General features: G+C 55.2%; 1 protein-coding gene across 1 annotated transcript; it reads left to right on the forward strand.

Annotated features, from left to right (window-relative positions):
- Positions 1 to 12,045: 12,045 nt before the first annotated feature.
- Positions 12,046 to 16,854, forward strand: ACTB (actin beta). The gene is made up of 6 exons (XM_062504015.1): positions 12,046 to 12,132; positions 13,620 to 13,748; positions 14,038 to 14,277; positions 14,811 to 15,249; positions 15,566 to 15,747; positions 16,107 to 16,854. The coding sequence occupies exons 2-6, from the start codon at positions 13,626 to 13,628 to the stop codon at positions 16,248 to 16,250; spliced, it is 1,128 nt and encodes a 375-aa protein (XP_062359999.1). The 5' UTR covers positions 12,046 to 12,132; positions 13,620 to 13,625; the 3' UTR covers positions 16,251 to 16,854.
- The last annotated feature ends 2,521 nt before the right edge of the window (positions 16,855 to 19,375 follow it).

Consider the following 19,375-nt stretch of genomic DNA (forward strand, 5'->3'; position numbering starts at 1 on the left):
GGGGCGGCGCTAGGCTGGTAGAGGCGGGGATGGGCTCCCCTCGCCCATCCGGACGGGGCACCCGAATGTTTTCACTTTCTATTTTAAGGCGCTGGACTCTGGCCCCGAGCGGAGGCTCGGTCCGCGGTGCCAGCTGGGGCGCGTGGCTGCTGGCACCCTCTGTGCCACCCGCCTCTGAGGCCACCCTGCACCTCACATCCATCCCAGTGCGGCTTTCCCACAGGTGATGTGGTGAAGAGAAAGGGTGAAAGAAGTTGTGTCTCTGCAGGGGGACACTGCTGCCGGGGCGGAGGCATCATCTGCACAGGGACATACTGTTGCAAGGTGACAGCAGTCCAAGGGGGACACATTGCTGCAAAAGGACACTCCTCCGGTGTGGGGGCACAGCTCTGCAACCCAGAGCTACTCCATGGTGCTGAGATGGAAACGGGGCAACCCAGCCTCGGAAAGTCCCCAGCTGGCGAGAAAAGCAGAGTAAGAGAAACAAAAATAGCACCTTTCCAGTGACTATAGTGGGGTGGCTTGCAGGGACAGGACTGGGCTTTGGCCAGGCTGCCTCAGCACCCAGGCTGGCTGTCCCATAGCCCCCAGCCCGTGTCAAGGGGCTGGGACTGGGCTCCTCAGCTGTGTCCTGCATTCTTAGCATTATTCTCCTTTTTTTCTCCTCCTCCTCCACCCCGGGGACAGCTCTCAAACCTCTCCATTTATGGACAGGAGGTTAGGTCAAGTGGGAGGGTGAGGGGACGCCCGGGTCCTTGGGGAGGGACAGGAGTCCCACGTGGTGCTGGGAGCTGTGACCAACCCTGGAGGTCACAGCAATGATGATGTGTGGAAAGTTGAGGGTCACCTCGGCACTGCCCCTGGGAACCCCATCGTGATGCCCAGTGCCACTGGGACCCCCACTCAGGGTGGTGGTTGGGGTCACCCGTTCCCCCAGGATACTGGAGCACCCTGAGCTGCTGCAAGCAGATGGGGAGAAAACAGGCCCTGCAGGTGGGGAGGGCTTTTTTTCCTCTTGTTTTATCATTTTATTTTGAAGCCAAAATCTGCCCGTTTAGGGGTGAGGCTGCAGCAGCAGCACCCCACCCTGGGGGAGAAGGCTGGATGTATCCCCTGCCCCAGGCCACTGAGGAGTCACTGGGGCAGGGTGAGATGACTCTGAAGCTACTCCAGATGACAAAATGTCCTGACTCATTCTAATCATTAATACTATTTAAAAAAAATAATAAAGAAGAAATGACTCAGGCAGCAGTACTCTGCTATTGGGTGGTGACAAAGTGGCTGCTTGGGGTTAGGTTTTTGGGGTGGATTTTCCCCTGGTCTATAATAACACCTTGGGGTGTTGCTGACAGCAATGAGCTGAGGGAGAGGCAAATACCCGAGGAAATGCGCTGCTGGGGATCCTCCCACTCTGCCATGCTTTAAAGGATGCTTCAAAGGGCAGTGCATGCAAGCCCCCCTGAACCCTGGGATATTCCAGGTTGTCCCCTGGCTGGGGAAGGACAGTGGCACCTTGTGGGGAAAGGTGAGATGAATTAATATCAGCTGTTTTTTGGTGTTTTAACCAGACCTGCAGATCCCTGGCCAAAACTCTGTCCTCATGGGCTGGGGGGGCAGAGGGAGGGACCCTGGGGACTCATCCCTGCACCCTGTGGGGGCTCATCGACCCCTCCCCAGCTCCTGGCTGACTCAGCCATGTGGGATTCCCACAGTTTCCGTCAGATGCTGCCTGGAGTAAATGGGGAAGAGGTTTCACAAGCTCTGGTAATTAATGCTAATTACAGAGCAGCGACATGGGAAACATTTCTTCCCCAGGTGTCCTTCCAAAAATGGTTTTGTGCAGGTGTGGCACCATCCTTCACTTGTCATTAGCACTGTTCTGCCTGAGAGAAGGTGAAACCTTCGAAGGCTGGGACTGTGGGAACGCCGTGATGGGGGCTGGGGACGGTCCCAGCAGCCCCGCGGGCACCCGGCCCGGCTGCTGCTGCTGGCAGCTGGGCTTGGCTGGAGGGCAGGGCACATGCAACCTTGGGTCAAGGCAATCCATGGGGAAAAAATACCCTCCGACCTCCTCGAGCAGCGTGACTCCTGGCAGCTGCTGGCAGAAAAATAAAACCGTGGAGAAGGGGCTTGGAGCCTCTTTTTTTTTTTTTTTTTTCCTTTGTGGCTTGGTTCTGCTGCCTGCATTGGAGGGACAATGACATCCTCCTAAGACCAAGGGCTCATGCTGAGAAGAGTTGAGCTTCTCTGAGGATTGAAAAAGTTGGGCTGAAGGGGTTTAAAACCCCTTTTCAACTTTGTTTTTCTTCTCCTCACTGAGCTGCTCATGCTCACCCCCCTCAGGTGTGAAGTATAAATAAGGTAGGCTGAAGATGAGCTGGGAGGCCTGAGCTGCAGAGCCAGCTGGGATGGGCTGGGGAAAGTTTCCACTGCCCTAGAACATACTGGGCATCTGCAGTGCTTGGGCCGTAGGAAATCTCTACTTCTATTTATCTGCATGGAGAAAAGTTACAGGAGACACAACTGGGCAAGATGTGGAAGAAGGGACCACTTTGTCCTCTGTGGACACAGTGACCAGTGGCAGAAATCCTGGGCTGGACTGTCAGTGGTAGACAAGTGGGGTAGAGGTAAGGAAACTCTTTCCATGCAGAGTGTGGTGTCTTCATCCCTGGACCCTGATTTTAAGTGTTTTTAATGGAAGATTGAGCTGTGGGAAGCAGCTTGGAAGTGATGCAGTGATGCCAAGTGGTGGTGACCTTTAATGGTGACAATCAGCCACCCTGCATGGTTGCAGGGATTGACAGCTCTGTTGGTGTCCCACGGCTCCATTTTGTTATTTAAAACTGGTCTTTGAATTGTGGGATTTACATCTCCACCCAAGGATGGTTGTGTCCTATTTGCTGTAAGGCTCAGGACTTTTGGAGCAGAGGGAGATGAAGAGGCTGGTCCTTCCCTGTTTGGTGAAGAAGAGCATATCCCAGGCTGGAAACATATTTATTTAGGAGTGGAAGCAATGTCAGAAGACTTGGAAAAAGCTCACAGAAGGGGAAATCAGATGGGATTAAATCCACCCAGAGTCAGTTTCCAGGCCATTTCCATGCTTCTCCCAGTCCAGGGGCTGTAGGTGCTGCAACTCCCTGTCCCCTGGCCAGCCAGGGTGGGGACTTTGTGACAGAGTGGGGCTGGCAGGCAAAGCCTCATTCCCACTGGGCTGGCGAGCTGGGAAACCGGTCCTGGCACAAGAGAAAGCCACCTCCTCTGCAGGCTCAATGGGAGCTGTGACTGTCTGTGGGGTTTTTGAATAGTCGTGACTTTGCTGAGATGATTCCTTTTTGATGTGTGCAGACTTCTGCCTCTGACTTTCCCTCTGCAGTTTTCCCTCGCAGCAAGGGGAGTTGCTGTGTGTATCCCAATGGATGGGGCTTCTCCCTCTGCTCTGTCCTCTCTCCTGTCTGTAGGTGGGGAGGAAAAGGGCCACGCCAATCCCAGAGCTCCTGTGTGCGAGCCAATTCCCCCAAGGATGGTTGCTTTAATGAGATGTCACAGCTAATGAGTCTGCTGGCAGAGTGCTCATGGAGAAACGTGCTGGGAAATGGTAACACAGCAAATCTCAGTGTTGGGATCGCACAGCTTTCCAGGCTCTGTCCCATCCCAGAGATGGGAATCCATGGGAGCAGCTCCCCAGCATTAGCCAGGGCCAGCTCGCTGACAGCCTGCTCACTATCAGGATGTGGTTGGGCCAAGTGAAAGGAATAAATTCATCCCAATAATGCGGGCCAACAACCCAGCCAAAGCAAGTATTGGAAGCTCCCAATACACCAGGAATGAGTGCAGGGTTCATTAAGTGGGACTGGTGATTTGTGGAAAGAAATTCATGCTACTAGTGGGCTCATCCTGCACTGTGAGAGCCTCCGTGTCCTTAATCCAGAAAAAGAACATCAGGCTACCAGCAGATCTGAGGCTCTCCTTTACAGCAACTGTGCCTGAGAAGCACCTCAAAATCCCCCTGATGAATGAGCATCCAAGTCCCCTCTATCCCAGTACATGGAGACTGGGGGAGCTCAGAAATGTTTTCACTGCTGAGCACAGAGAATTCTCTTGGAAGCAATTTATGCCCTGGAATCTGCTGGGAGTTAACACACAAAAGTAACAATGGGAGGTTGGGGAGGGGGCTCCTGTCCCTCATTGTTCCTTGAGCTGATGTACAAAGGAGGGGAAATACAGAGGCATTTTCTCTCCCTGTGCCTGCCCCAGGAGCAGGGATGCAGGATGACCCAGGGCACCCATCCCACAGGAGGGCAGCCCCAGCACTTGTACAGGGCAGAGGAGGGAGGAGATAATTTCTAAGGTATATTCCTGGTGAATTTAGGTTTCCAAAGCAATGGAGGGGGGGGCAGGGGGCCTCAGCTGCTCTCTGGTTTCTGCTGCCTCTTGCTCCAGCTGGTTACCGCAGACAGGACCAGGTTTTGCCATTTAAGGCTGATTTCCCCAGGCTGGGCTGTCCCTCCGAGTTAATTAAAATGTGTCCCCCCCAGAGATGTGGGCCCTCTGGGGGAGAACTCTCACCATCTCTTTGTCCCATGTCTTCTTTCACTCATCCTCCAAGGCAGAGGAAAGAGCCAAGGGTAAGGGTCTGGGCTCATCTGTGGAGCGATGTGCCTGGTCTTGGATGGGCAGGACAAAACCTTTCCTGGTCCCAGAGGCAGCAGGTTCTAAGCAGAAAGCTCTGGTCCCATTGATCCAGCCCTAAGTGAAGGACCCAAGCTGAGTAATGCCAGGGTGGAGCTGGGACACCCTTTGCCCTGCCAGGCTATTGCCAGGACTGAGCCCAGGCTGTGCTGAGGCTGGAGGTGCCCCACACTCTGGGCTTCCTCATTCCTGTCACCACAGCTGGTTGCTTTTTTTCTTCCTCTTGCTTGTCCCCATCTGCCTCAAGCCCTTGCAAAACATGAATGATTCCCAGAGAATAAGATGTGCTGTGCAGCCCTCTCACTGCCTTGGGCAGTGATCTGGGAACCAAAAGGGCTCCTGTAAAGCCCCATAGGAAAATCACTCCATTTTTTTTGCATGCTTACTTGCCTCTTTTTTTTGGGCTGAGAAGCCAAACTGTAAAGACAGTGGCCATTCTTTATGTCCTTCTGTGACAGGACCAGGGCCCTGGTGGCCTCTGTTCCCACTTGGCTTCCTCTGCTGCTCTGTGCTCCAGAAGTGGAGGAGCTCTGGAAGCCACTTCTGCAATACCACACTGCTCTGGCTCTGGCATGGGGAAGGGAAGAGAGCAGAATGTGGAAGATTCAACCCCATTTATTGTTAAAGGCTGGAGGAGGGAGAGGTTCATACCCCACCCTGCTCATGCCAGCAAAGGGTGCCTGGGGGACACCTGGGCCAGGGAGTCCCCAGGGCTGTGCCATTATTCAAGTAAGTGCCACCTGCAGGTACTTGAGTTTCTAATAGCACTCAAGTGCATTTTTGAAATATTCTCAGAACTGATAACGCCTCTGCTGCTCCAGAGGGGCTCAGTGCCTACCCAGGCACACATCACCCACATGGGACAGCAGAACAGGCACCCCAGGGTAGCACAGGGACCAGAGATAGCAGAGCTCTACAGTCCTCCTCAGGAAACCTGACAACTCACTCAGCCACCTCAATCCCACCACAATTTCTCTTTCCAGACCTTCACCCCACAGCCCACCTGTGGTGGAATGAAGATGGATGTGACTTTGCTAGTCCCAAATCTCAGAGCAGGTGAGGAGGGAGCAGGGCAGTCAGGGGAGTGACAGCCAGTGCCTGGCACCTAGGGCTTTTGGTTTGCCTTTCTCCTGAGATCTTATCACCTGCCAGCAGGAATGTGTGAAATGAGCCAAACAAAGCACATGTGGAATATACTGTCTCAAGTGAGGGATGGAAACTCTGGGGGCAGTGGGCTGGGAAGGAAATGAAATGGGTTTTGTAGTGGTGCTTTCCTCCCATGCCCAGTCTGTGTGTGAGTGGACTCAGGATGGTATCAGAAGAATATATCGGCAAACTTGCCGGCTTGTTCCCAGGTTTGCTCCAGATCTTGATGCGAACTGGACCAGAGGAGCTGGTTGGGAGCAGCACTAACCTGCAGAAAACCTGTGCTCCCTCCTTCCCCACTGCCAGCCCATCATGAGTGGCATCACCCCACTTGTTACCCCAGCCACATGGACCACAAACAAGCCTGGCACCAGACAAAAACCGTCTGGCTCCCCTCCCATGCATCTGCTCTCCAAGGTGGGGAGAGAGGCATGATCACGGAATTTCAGTTCTGGTGGCTCTGTGAAAGGGCTGAGTGCTGTGTAAGTGCTGATTCACCCCTGAAGGTTTGTTTAAACTCAGAGGAGCGATGGGGCATTGACTAGAGCAGGTCCCACTCCTCCCTCACTCTCCCCGCCTGGGGAGAGCCGCTTGCGTCAGGGCTCCGCACCGGCTGTGCAAACAGAGCCGGGGGCCAGCCCGGGCAGGGATGGGGCTGGGACAGGGCCCAGAGCAGTTCCTGGGTTCCTCTACATCCCTCCTTCTAGGAATGGGCAAACCCTGCCTCACCCATTCATTCCCTGAGCATCCCTGTGCCTGCTGGGGGAAGGGACAGGAGCTGGTGCAGGTCTGGGGTCACTGGAGGGGTGGGGATCCCCACCTTTGGGTGCATCCACAGCAGCACCAGCACAGTGGTCAGACCCCTGTGACTTGCTGCTGGAGGTAAAGGGGGCTTATGCCCTAAACCCAGACCAGAATTATCTGCAGAGTCACAGGTGCTTTACATCATCTGGCATGGGTGGGAGAGTCACCCTGACTGAGGGCAATGGCCATCCCTGCTCTCCCTGCCTCTCCTTCTCACACAGAAAACAAAGGCAGCATTATTCCCACTCTCTCCAAGGTAGGAGAAGTCAACTCTCTCAAAGGCTTGAAGCCCCTAGATGGAAAGTCCCATTAGCCCAGCAAAGATCAAAGTGAATTTCCCGGCATGCTTCGCTAGCCCAGGATCTGTTTCATTTCCTAGGTATGGGAGGAGCAGAAAACTCCATCCAGCTGCTTCCCAGCTTTTATCATCGAAGACCAAGAAAAATCAATTCTCAAAGTAATTAAGAAGCAGTTGAAAATGCACCGTATGGCTCGGCATAGTGCCATGTAACACCTGTGGGAGCCTTTTGCCAGGGCGGGTAACCAAACCCCAGGGAGCATCCTTGAGGAAAAGACCCCCGGGAGGTGCATTACAGCCTAGGGGTCATTCAGTGGCATTTGGGTGGCAATGGGGGTGGCGTGAGAGGGGCCAGAGGGCTGAGACATGCAGAAAAAACCCAGGGAGAATCAGCTTTTTCTCTTCCCTTTCTGTTTTTAGTTAGAGGAAATATCCCCTGAAACTGATGCCAAACCTGGCTGGAGGGGAGGGCTGCTTCACCACTCCCTATCCCTGCAGGGAAGCTCCAGCATAGGATTTAGCTTACACCTGTCCCGTTGCTGTGGAAGAAGTGGACTCCAGAGATGCCCAGGGTGCAGGGCTGAGGCTGGGAGCCCGCGCAGCATCGCCTCGGGGTCTGGCTGTACCGGTGTAATCGTGCTGTGCTGTGCTGTGGAATGACCTTGGGCTGAAAACAATTCCACGCTCGGGCCTCACAGGCTGCTGCTATCAAGGTCAACCAAAACAGCCCTTGCAGCACGTTTAAGCAGTGGGGGAAGGGAGGGCTTTGCTCTGCTCTGGCCGGGCCAGCACAGCCCATGGAGGGCGAGAGAGTGGCAGGGCTACAGGACACCAGGATGGGGCTGGGCAGAGGGTGCCAGCCTGGGCACCTGCTGATGGATGCTGACCTGGCTGCCTACAAGGCTGGGAATGAAGCTTTGCCTTTCTGCTGCCTGTGTGAGCTGGGGGACCTCAAGGTCAGCCTCAAGATCTGGAAATGCTGGCACAGGGATTAGCCCAGGGATATGCAATGAAAGGGCTGGGAAAGGCATGGGGGCACCGAGAGATAAGGCTGGAGGCAGCAAGGATATGCAGGGCTGGAGAAATAGGTGGAGAAAAAATCTTCAACCCTTCCAGCAAAGTCCACTTATCAGGGTCAGCAGGCTGTAAACCAGGCACGTGTGCCCTGCCACCACCTTGGCTACCTGTGCAGGGCTGGGCCCTTTCCAACAGCCTCAGCAAAACCTGGTACAGGTTGTTTGTCTGTGCCTTGGAAATGGAAAATGGTGAATTTATACAGTTTTCCAGCATGATACAATGTAATGTTTTTCATTACTGTGAATGGGAGGCATGCTGTTAACCCATTCATGCAGATGCAGCAGATCAGGGGAGAACACCCTTGCACACGGAGGTCTGTGAAGGGAAAGACTGTCCTCTCTGCAAAAGGACTGATAGATCAGAGAGAGCTCAAGGATCAATACAAAGGAGCAGAAACCTAAGGGAGGGGTGTATGAGTATGGAGAATGATGCTTAAATGGGGAGAGTCAAGTCTGCAGCTTGTCAGGGATGAGCTGGCATCAGGGATGCAACACGGCGAGCCAGAAAAAATGTCAGGGGCTGTTTTGCTTCAGGTTTAATGCTGAATGTGTTTCCATAAAGGGAGAGGTGGGGGCTGCATTAAGGCCCCCAAACATCTCCAAAGGGAGTGAAGGGCCTGGGGTTCCTGCTTAGATTTTACCTCCTGCAAATTCCTGTTACAGCTGATGCTGCAAGGAGAAAATGGAAAGAGGAAGGTGCTGAGATGGTCCCTATGCCTGTGAAACAGGGGATGTGGTCAGCACCTTTCCTTCTTCCCCTTGGGGAGTGGGAAGGGAAAGGCAGTGCTTCAAAAAACCTCCATGATTTTTGTGTGAGGGTGATGCAAAGAGACTGTGGCAGCTTCAGAAGTTTCTACCTCTTTTCTCATTGTCACAACAGCAGGAGGGAGAGAAGGGAGGCCTGAGCACATGACAGGGTGAGAGATGGAAAAGCTGGCACTGAAGGGGATGTGCAGAAATCCAAGCCAAAACTTCAACTCCAAGAATATTTCCCCCCTTTTGACCCTCCTCTCCCCAGAAGTGTGGCAGATGCCATCTCTGCATGGGCAAAAGGCTTCTGCTCTAGGGGAAGAGAGCTGGGAGAAGGGAGGGGAAAGCAAAGCTCACATGTTGTCCCACAAGCGCAGCGATTCAAGCCCAGCCATATCAGCTGGCGAAGGGCAGAAGGATCCTCCCTCGGATAGTTTAGTCCAGAGTCAGTGCAAGCCAAGCACCAAGGACAAGCTGGGAGAGATGAAGCAAAACACGGGAATTTGGGAGCTTGTGATGTCTGCCCAAAGGTAACAGGACAGCTGGGAAGCTTTTTTGCTTAGTTCTCCTTTCTTTCCTCTCAGCTCTTGCAACATCCCCGTAGAAATGGGAAGAAAGCCCCAGACACAGCCAGGGAGTTGGCCTGGCCCATCACTCAGTGGTGACCATGGTGACCAGCTGGTGGCTTTGCTCTCAAGGTGTCTTCAGCCGGGGAGGAAGCGGTGGCACCTGGCCATGTGCTGGAGGCCACATCCTGCTGTCCCAGCAAGGCCAGACCTTGCTAGCCCTAAAGCCAGGAGACTCGAGGCTGGTGCTGCTGCCCTCCGGATGCTGGTGGATTGATTGCCTTCTGATTCAGTCCAATAATCAAGAGTAATTGCCTGGCAGTTCCCTCCCTGCCTAAAGGGTTGTCTCACATTGTGGCTCCCCAGCCTGGCTCCACCCAACCTGCTCACTGGGATGCAGCACAGCTCAGCATCCCACCCCTCTCATGCACACCCCATCCATGTGCCCAAGACCACCATGAGCCCTGGTGGCCTCTCCACCTGGCCCTGACCTGATGTTCCCCATCCCAAACCCATCACCCCAGTGGTACTGTTGGACTTTTTCCTGCTTTATCAGCACACCTGTGGACCAAACTTCCCAGCTGCGAGGGCCATCAGCTCTACCCATGCCTTGTGGCTCCCCTTATTTGACGTATAATCTTCTAATTAATAATCAGCCTTTTTAAAGTGGAATGCAAACATTAATTAATTCCCCGTGAGGCAGGTAATTAACAGCAATGACTCCCATTTTACTGCGAGGGAGGTTGCGATACAGAGATCTTGCATGATCCACATCGAGGTGACAGAGGAATGACCAGGCAGAGGCAGCTCTGCTCCAGCACGGCCCTGCACCAGCCCTAGGCTGGGTCCCCTTCCACTGAGGGCTCCCTGTGGGGACTCTGCTGGGCTATCTATTTATCACTGTGGCCATCTCCACATGGAGGGGATGGCCTGGTCCCAAAGTGGCCTGGTGGGACACATCCATCACCATGGCCACCTCTGCCCTGTGGGATGGGGTGCACTGGGGTGGCACAGAAGAGCCCACAGGTGTCCTCCCCCTCTGTACCACCGCCTCCTGGGTGCAGCCATGGTGCTGAATTTTGGGGCACCTTCACCAGGATAAGGCACTCCTGGGGAAGGGGATGCCATCCAAAGGGAAAGGGTTTCTCTGGTACTTCCATCCATGCCTGATGTCCCGTTGCCTCCCATCCCCCCAGGAAATTGTAAATCTCCATCTCAATAAGCTTTTGCAGGTTCCTCCTGCTGCTCTCCTCCTTTGTTCACCCTACAGCAGGAGTAATGAATTGGGGGGGAATAATGCCTAGATCCCCTTCAGCAAGACCCACACAGGCACTCTGGGGAGGGAGCCCCAACCTCATCCTCATCCTCACCATGATCTCTGCAGCTCCCTGATGACAAAGAGCTTGTTGGTGTGGCCCGCGAGACCCTGACTGCAGACCTGATTTCTGCCTCTATGATGCTGGACAAAAGATATCCCATGGAGAACAGGCATTTTAAACCTTTTTTTTTTCTGGAGAATTTTTTTTTCACCTGTCACTACTGTTTTCAAACGGCTGAGATTACACATCCAAGGTCCCCACGCTGAAGTCTGTGTGCTTCCAGCCGGCAACAGATTGCGAGTGGCTGCTGCTACTTTACTTACAGGACTGCTTAATTAAGTTGATTAATCAGTCCGTGTTCGCACAACACTCTGGAGACGCAAAGCCCTCTGGTTGCTGCTGCCTGCTGCTCTGCGGCCGCTGCCCTTGCCTTTATTCCCGACCAGTGTTGGATGGTCACAGGCAACACGGGAGTTGCAGAAAGGCAGCCTGGGCTGGAGCAGCCACGTCTCCTACTCCAGCAAGGTTTGGATCAGAGGATAGAAACAAATATCACTCAAATCTGACCAAACCACTGCTCCCGTGGTGTCCCCTGCCAGCACGGGGCAGGATGGAGAGCAGGGACCAGGGCCCCGTGCTTGACTCGATACCAGAGCTAGCAGAGCATTCCCCACTCCCAGGTCCCGCTGCCACCATGGGCACACAGTCTTTAACAGTGCCCGGTGGCGCCGGCGGCGTTCCCGGTTGCCCGGGCGGGTCCAAGGGCCGAAGGCCTGGTGCCGACTGGCAGGAGCATGTCGCGGCCGCTTGCTGACATCAGCAGTGAACTTGGCCCCGCGTCCCGCTCGTCCAGATCCCGGCCGGGGTCACCGGTGCCCGCCCGGCCCAAGGGTGCAGGTGACGGGCGCTCCACGTGCCCCGCGCCGGGCAGCGCCGCAGGCAGGGCGGGCAGCACCCCCGGGGTCCCGCACCGCGCTGCCCCCGCGTACCCCCTTCCCTCGGGGGAGCTGCATCCACTCGGCATAGCCCCCACAGAGATGGGGGGCGAACGGGCCGGGACGCCCATCCTCGGGGCTTTGTGTCTGGGTTGGGGTGGGGGCTGCAGCGGAGCACCGCGGAGTGCGGCGGGCAGGACGCGGGACCCCATCCCCACAGCAGCCCGGTGACACCGGGGGCCGCGCCCCCGCCCCAGCCCCACACGATTTTCACCCCCCCACACCCCCCCCCCCCAATATCTTCCCCCCCTGGTTGGGCGGTGAGGCGGAGCCAGGCCTTGGGGGCGTGGCCAGACGTGGCCAATCGGAGCGGCGCACTCCGAAAGTTTCCTTTTATGGCGAGGCGGCGGCGGTGGCGGCCTGATATAAAGCGCGCGCGGGCGGCGGGCGGGAGCCGCCGCGAGCTCTGCCTGCCCTCACCGCGCGCGCGCCCCGCTCCCGCCGCCGCCTCGCGCCCGCCCCGGCTCCGACCGCACCAACTCCCCAAAGGTGAGAGCGGCACCGCGGCAACGGGGGATAGGACAACAATGCTGTTAACGCCAATAGTAACGAGACGGTGTTGTAACGAATATCGGTGCGATCGGGGTTACGTGCGATCGGCGCGCCCTTTGTGCGCTGGCGGGGTGGCGGCCCCGTAGCGCGCTGCCGCGTTTTGATGGGTAGAGACGCAGCTCGCGGTTTAGGGCCGGTTTCGTCGGGGGTGATGCTTGCGGGCGGGGGGGGGGGGGGGGTCGCGTCGCTCCCACCCGTGGGGCTAATCCGCCCCATAAGAGGATTGCTGGTGCGGACGGCGGGGAGCGGGCGGCTCGGCTGCTGTGTCCTGGGAGCGGCGGCGGGGACGGGGGACGCGCGGCTTTGTCTGTTCCGCGGAGCCGCCCGTGCTGGGGTTGGGGCCCGGGGGCGTTGTCCCCCGTGAGGAGGGGCGCGGCCCCCCCTGCTCGCACATACGAATAATCCTGGTGGTTGTTGCTTGAGGGGAGGGGGCGGCACCCGGTACACGGGGCGAGGCTTTGGATCGGAACAATGCGGGGTTGGGGGCTGCAGGGGGGGCCCCCCGTGTGCCCGGAGCGCAGGTGCAGGCGGGCTGCCCGCTCCGGCTCGGACTACACTTCCCAGGCTGCCCGTGTGGGGCGGCGCATGTGTGGCAGCCCCGCCACCGGATTACACCGGCGCGGCCGGAGCCGCCGGGGCTGAGCCCGGGCGGGCGGCAATTGCATAAGACGCTGGCTGTAATCCCGCCCGCGGTGCCGTCGGTCGATGGGGCACAGCCCCGGTCACGCTTGACTAGTGGGCTGGGCGTGGTGGCCAGGGCTTGTCTTGCTGCGGTTCCTTGTAGAGGCTGGGTGACGTTTTGGGGGGCTGTGCAGAGGGGTCGAATCCTGCCGGCTGTGCCTGGTACCGGGCGTGACCCCCCCCCCCCCCCCCCCAGCCTAAGATGGGTGGGCGCGTCAAGTCCCGCTGAGCAGCATATGGCAAAGCTCTTAGGGGAGAGTACCGGGCGTGTCCGCCGGGGCTGTGCGGAGGTGTTGAGCCAAGCCGGCCGGCTCAAGGTGGGGCGCACCGGGCGTGTCCGGTGGGGCTGTGCGGAGGCGTCGAGCCCCGCTGGCCGGCACACGGCGGGGCGCTGGGGTGTGGCTGCCACGCCCGCCAGCTCCGAGGAGTGGCCGCCGCCGTCCCCCCGACAGCCGGTGGCGGGCGAGGCGCGGCGCGCTCCATCCATTGCCTTTTATGGTAATAATGCGAGAGGGCGCAGGGACTTCCTTTGTCCCAAATCCGCGCAGTGCCGAAATCTGGGAGGTGTCGCCCCCTCTAGCGGGCGCTGGGCGAAGCGGAGTGGCGCCGGCAGGAAGGAAATGGGTGGGGAAGGCCTTGGCAGCATCGCCTGTGCTTCCCGCCATCGCCTTCCCTTCCCGCCTGCCGCCGCGGGATGTGTGAGCTGGGATGCTCATGGCTCCTTCTCTCCTGTCCTCCCGCAGCCAGCCATGGATGACGATATTGCCGCGCTCGTTGTTGACAATGGTTCCGGTATGTGCAAGGCCGGTTTCGCCGGGGATGATGCCCCCCGTGCTGTCTTCCCATCCATCGTGGGTCGCCCCAGACATCAGGTAGGTGGCTGGTTGTGCTTGTTGTCTAACAAAAGAGTTTTAGGTGGAAGTGCTTCCCCTAGAGGCAAGAATCCTTTTATTTGGCTTTGTACTGTAAGAGGCCTCTGTGCTGCAGCGCAGCTGGTGGAGAATGCAGCTTCCTGCAGAGCATTTGTGCGGTGTGTGTTGGAGCAGCTGACTGGAAGTCTTTATCTGTGACAGCAGGGGGACAATAATTGCAGACTTAGCTTTGGGAAAAGGGAGTTACCCACTTTTCAGCTGTACTTACCACATGGTCTTTGTTCTGCAGGGTGTGATGGTTGGTATGGGTCAGAAAGACAGCTATGTTGGTGATGAAGCCCAGAGCAAAAGAGGTATCCTGACCCTGAAGTACCCCATTGAACACGGTATTGTCACCAACTGGGATGACATGGAGAAGATCTGGCATCACACTTTCTACAATGAGCTGAGAGTAGCCCCTGAGGAGCACCCTGTGCTGCTCACAGAGGCTCCCCTGAACCCCAAAGCCAACAGAGAGAAGATGACACAGGTGTGTAGAACTCTGCAGCTTGGAGCTACAGCAGATAATTGCTGCGGGCTAGCTGTCCTCTTCCATGTTGTCCTCTCTCCTTCTTCACCACTATTCTCCCTTTTTGCCATCTTTGCAGGATTTTCCTTTCCTGACCTGAGTCTCCTCTTTGCTGGACCTTGACAGGTTTTGTTTGCTCTTCTAAGCTGGCTTTCTCTGAGACTGAACTAGTAACTTGTCTAACTGCTGATTCTGACTAGGCACGCTAATCCATTTACAGCCCTTGAGTGACTGTACTGTAGTTTACTTGGCATTTGTTTTTGTTCCTTGCTGTGATATGTGGATGGGTCTGTGGCAGTGGTGTCCCTGCTCAGGCTCTGACCTGGTGGGTGTGGGTGGAGACCAGGTGAGATAAGCATGGACTTTGAGGGGGAGTTGAGAGGTGCCTCTTATCTAGGGGCAGAAGTAAGACCACTTGCATGGACTTGGTATAGACGTGTAGCAAGAACCCTGTATTTTGCTGTTGATGCAACCTCTCCTTTTTCTCTCCCTAGATCATGTTTGAGACCTTCAACACCCCAGCCATGTATGTAGCCATCCAGGCTGTGCTGTCCCTGTATGCCTCTGGTCGTACCACTGGTATCGTGATGGACTCTGGTGATGGTGTTACCCACACTGTGCCCATCTACGAAGGCTATGCCCTCCCCCATGCCATCCTCCGTCTGGATCTGGCTGGCCGTGACCTGACGGACTACCTCATGAAGATCCTGACAGAGAGAGGCTACAGCTTCACCACCACGGCCGAGAGAGAAATCGTGCGTGACATCAAGGAGAAGCTGTGCTATGTCGCCCTGGATTTCGAGCAGGAGATGGCCACAGCTGCCTCTAGCTCTTCCCTGGAGAAGAGCTATGAACTCCCTGATGGCCAGGTCATCACCATTGGCAATGAGAGGTTCAGGTGCCCTGAGGCCCTGTTCCAGCCATCTTTCCTGGGTAGGTCAAACTTTTCACTCTGTTGCCCATTAATGTTCCTTCTGTGGAGGGTGACCTGGAGACCATGGCAGTGAGGAACCCTGTTTTACTGCTGATCTGTAGCAGGGGTTGTGCTGCCCACCAGTCAGCATCACTTCCTACATAGCTTAAAGCTTCTTTGAGGGACTTGGGTCAGTAGAATTAGAGGTTGAGTCTGTCTCAGCCATGCCTCTGTAATGCCTTCCTGCTGAAAAGACTGCTGGTCTCTTGGTTGTTTGTAGTATCTTCTTAAACTTCGTTGATTCTGAGCCCTTGTTGACTTGAAACTTCTTTACAGGTATGGAGTCCTGTGGTATCCATGAAACTACCTTCAACTCCATCATGAAGTGTGATGTGGATATCCGTAAGGACCTGTATGCCAACACAGTGCTGTCTGGTGGTACCACAATGTACCCTGGCATTGCTGACAGGATGCAGAAGGAGATCACAGCCCTGGCACCCAGCACAATGAAAATCAAGGTAGGATGGAGTTGGGGGCGCATCTGAACACCCTTGTTGGGCCAAAATCTGCAGCATGTGTGGGGAGTGGTATGCTGGAGTCCTGCTGCAAAAGATTGAAATGGTGTCTGTCTGGTACAGCCCTAATGGCCTTGGGCTGGACAGGATGGCACCCACCCAACTGCATGAATTACGGGATTAAAGACTGGCTGCAAAGGAGGGAGGTGGGTGTGTGAGGTTGTGTCTTGATCCTGTTTGTACTTCATGGTATCTTGGCCAAGGTTAGATAAGCGAATTAGGAGCTCCATGTTGCAGGGCCGTGTGTGGGCTGTGAGCGTAGCCTGATGCTGTGTCTAACTGGTTCCTCCTCTTGCCTGCAGATCATTGCCCCACCTGAGCGCAAATACTCTGTCTGGATCGGAGGCTCCATCCTGGCCTCCCTGTCCACCTTCCAGCAGATGTGGATCAGCAAGCAGGAGTACGATGAATCCGGACCCTCCATTGTCCACCGCAAATGCTTCTAAACCGGACTGTTACCAACACCCACACCCTTGTGATGAAACAAAACCCATAAATGCGCATAAAACAAGACGAGATTGGCATGGCTTTATTTGTTTTTTTTTTGGCGCTTGACTCAGGATTAAAAAACTGGAATGGTGAAGGTGTCAGCAGCAGTCTTAAAAATGAAACATGTCGGAGCGAACGCCCCCAAAGTTCTACAATGCATCTGAGGACTTTGATTGTACATTTTTTTTGGTTTTTTTTTAATAATCATTCCAAATATTATAAGGCATTGTTACAGGAAGTTACTCGCCTCTGTGAAGGCAAAGCCCAGCCCGGAGGGAGTCCACCAGTTACAGCTGGTGTTAGGTTATAATTGCTTGTCTGTAAATTATGTAACCCGACAAGTGTCTTTTTGTATCTTTCCGCCTTAAAAACAAAACACACTTGATCCTTTTCGAATTGTCAGGCAAGCAGCCTGTGTTCCCCAGTGATAGATGTGAATGAAGGCTTTACAGTCCCCCACAGGGTCTAGGAGAAGTGGTGCCAGTATGTGGGGGAGGGAGGGGCTACCTGTACACTGACTTAAGACCAGTTGAAATAAAAGTGCACACCATAGAGGCTTGACTGGTGTTGGTTGTTCATTTTCTTTCTTTTCGCGCCGTTTTTGGACAGTTGCTCCCTGCCCTGATCTCGCCCTGCCAGGTTGTACAGCTGTGCTATCAGGCTCGGGATGCTGGTGCTGCGGAGCACAAGGCAGATGGCTCTGGGTGATACAGGGAGGGGTAGAACTGAGCCTGCCAAACCTGTGGGTCTGCGAGGTTCCCTCGGGTTGGAGTTCTCCAGATACTGCCGGTGTGTGCATCGGGAGCTGCATTTAAGGGGGGATTCAGCTGCACCTTCCCAGATGTTGCTCTGTGTGAGTCTTTGCTCCTAAGTTTTACGTTTCACGCTGGACTGATGGAAGCAGCTCTGGGGTGTGCTGATGCCATAACCAAGCCAAAGCAGCTGCTTTCTCCCTCCTCCAAGACTCCTTTGACAAATCTGCTGCTCTACGTGGGGCACTGTCCTTGTTTCTCCCTCCTCCAAGTACCAGAGCTTGCCTGTCCTGCTCCCAGTTTGCCTTGGGAGGGAGGCCAGGGTTCAGGTTGGGAGACTCATGCCCTGGCAGTGTGCTGGCTGGGTGGAGTAGCTTTCAGGTGAAAGCAAGAGCAAGTCCTGTGGAGTGGAAAAAATTGACTTCAGAGAACAGGGCTACTGGAGTGCTACTTGGGTGGGGCTGGGAAAAAGGTGCAGGGAGGAAGGAGGAAGATTTGGCAGGGTGAGTGACACAGCTCTAATGCAGGTACCTAGCTCCAGCCCAACCTTTACCAGGAAGATTTTGGGCTTGCTGACTTGGTACCTATCATTTGAACTTCCAAACCTGAGAAGCTTCAGCCTTCTTTGATCAACTCTGGTTTGGTTTCTTGTTTGGAAAAGAACAGGGGTGACCCTCACAAATCTGAGACCCTGTTGGGTACAGCAATGTCCGCAGACCCTCAGAGCTAGAATCACATCCGTGGAGACAAGAAGATCGAGGCTACTGGGTCAGGAACCAGGAAAAGCTGAGCCAGGTAACACTGTTGCCAGCACAGGGAGACAGACCTGGGAGCATTTTCAGGAGGGAAGCTTCCCCAGGCTCTTCCAGTCTTGCCTGCCTTTGAAGAGCTAATGGCTGTGATTGTGTCATGCTCAAGCAGATGAAAAGCAGGGAACAGGCTCTAGCTCCTCTTTAATCCTCTGCCTGGCCTCCTCCTGCTCTGGCATCCTACTGTACTCAGGGTGGATTTGCTGGTTTCTGCCCTTCATCTCCCCAGGCTCCCTCCTCGGTGCAGTGAGGTCCCAGCAGGGCTGGAGGTGCAGACTCTGGGCTGAGCTGAGGAGTACTGGAAACACCAGTTTACAGGAGAGGAGGTGAAACAGGTTGGAGTAAGGCCCAAACTGGGCTTATAACCTGAGGTCTTGGGGAAATGGGGTGAGGAGGAGACAATGGCAGCTCCTGGGGAGGGAGTTGGTGTGAGTGGGGTAGGAAAAAGGCCAGCAGCCAAGAAGAGATGACAGCAATAGGGAAATGGGGTGCCTTTCTTCAGCCTTTTCTGAAATGGTCAATGATTGCTGTGGGAAAATGTGCTGAGACACAAAGAACAGAAGAAACTGGTGGTGGTGAGAAACCAGTAAGCAGCAAAATGCCAGGGGCTGAGAGCAGCTCAGGTGGACAGAGATGTGAGCACAGGGAGACTGGTGCAGAGCTGCTGGACACAGGGCAGTCAGGATGATTTTCATGCTCCGGAGCCAAAATTAACGCTTTGCGGGGCTTCTTCTCCTTTCTTCCCATTTCACTTGCTATTTTGTGTAACCAGTCCCTCAGTAAAATGAGGCTGAGCCTTCCACAGCCCTCCTCGATGCCTCTCCAGCACGAGGCCATAGTGTGCACAGCCAGACTGCAGGCTGCTCCAGCAAGGCTCCATTTATCCCTTGTCTGGACCATTACATGGTGGAGAAAAGAATGTGGTGCTGGGCAGGGACAATTTCAAGCATTACTCACTGCTCCCAACTCCAGTGAGCACAGGGGAGCCCAGAGTGGTTTCCTTTCAGGAATGTCAAGTGCTAGAAGAGAGGGGATTTTTTTTAATCACAGTTGCTCTGCCATGGAGTTTCAGAGGGCTCAATTCACCTCTCACTGTTTCACAGAGGTGGGGAGATGCTGAGAGGCCTGACAGGGAGGGCAGTAGAGGAGCCATGTCCTGGCTTTGTTGGACTCTAGTGAGAAGTTGTGTAGTGAATAATCAGTGCTCTGGCTATCTCCTCCTCCACCACACAAATAGCCAGGGGTTATAGGGAGACCAGAAACTTTAATATGTCCACCCACAGGCCAGGCTGAGCGTGTCCCCCTGTCTGGCTCAGCCAGGGTGATGTTCCAGGATTCCTCAGGCTGCAGAGACAGCAGGACTCAGCTCTAGATCCTTCCAAGTCACTCAGCTCTTTCCTACCTCCCTGTAGCTGCCTTGGGAGAGATGGCTCAGCTCAAGGGAGCTGAGCAAACATGTTTTACACTCTTTCTTCCCTCTGAGTTCCTAACTTTCTCTCCTGCTGGAGACAGTCTCTGGCA

Source organism: Cinclus cinclus, chromosome 16 (genome assembly GCF_963662255.1).
Source record: "Cinclus cinclus chromosome 16, bCinCin1.1, whole genome shotgun sequence".
Classification (NCBI taxonomy): Eukaryota; Metazoa; Chordata; class Aves; order Passeriformes; family Cinclidae; genus Cinclus; species Cinclus cinclus.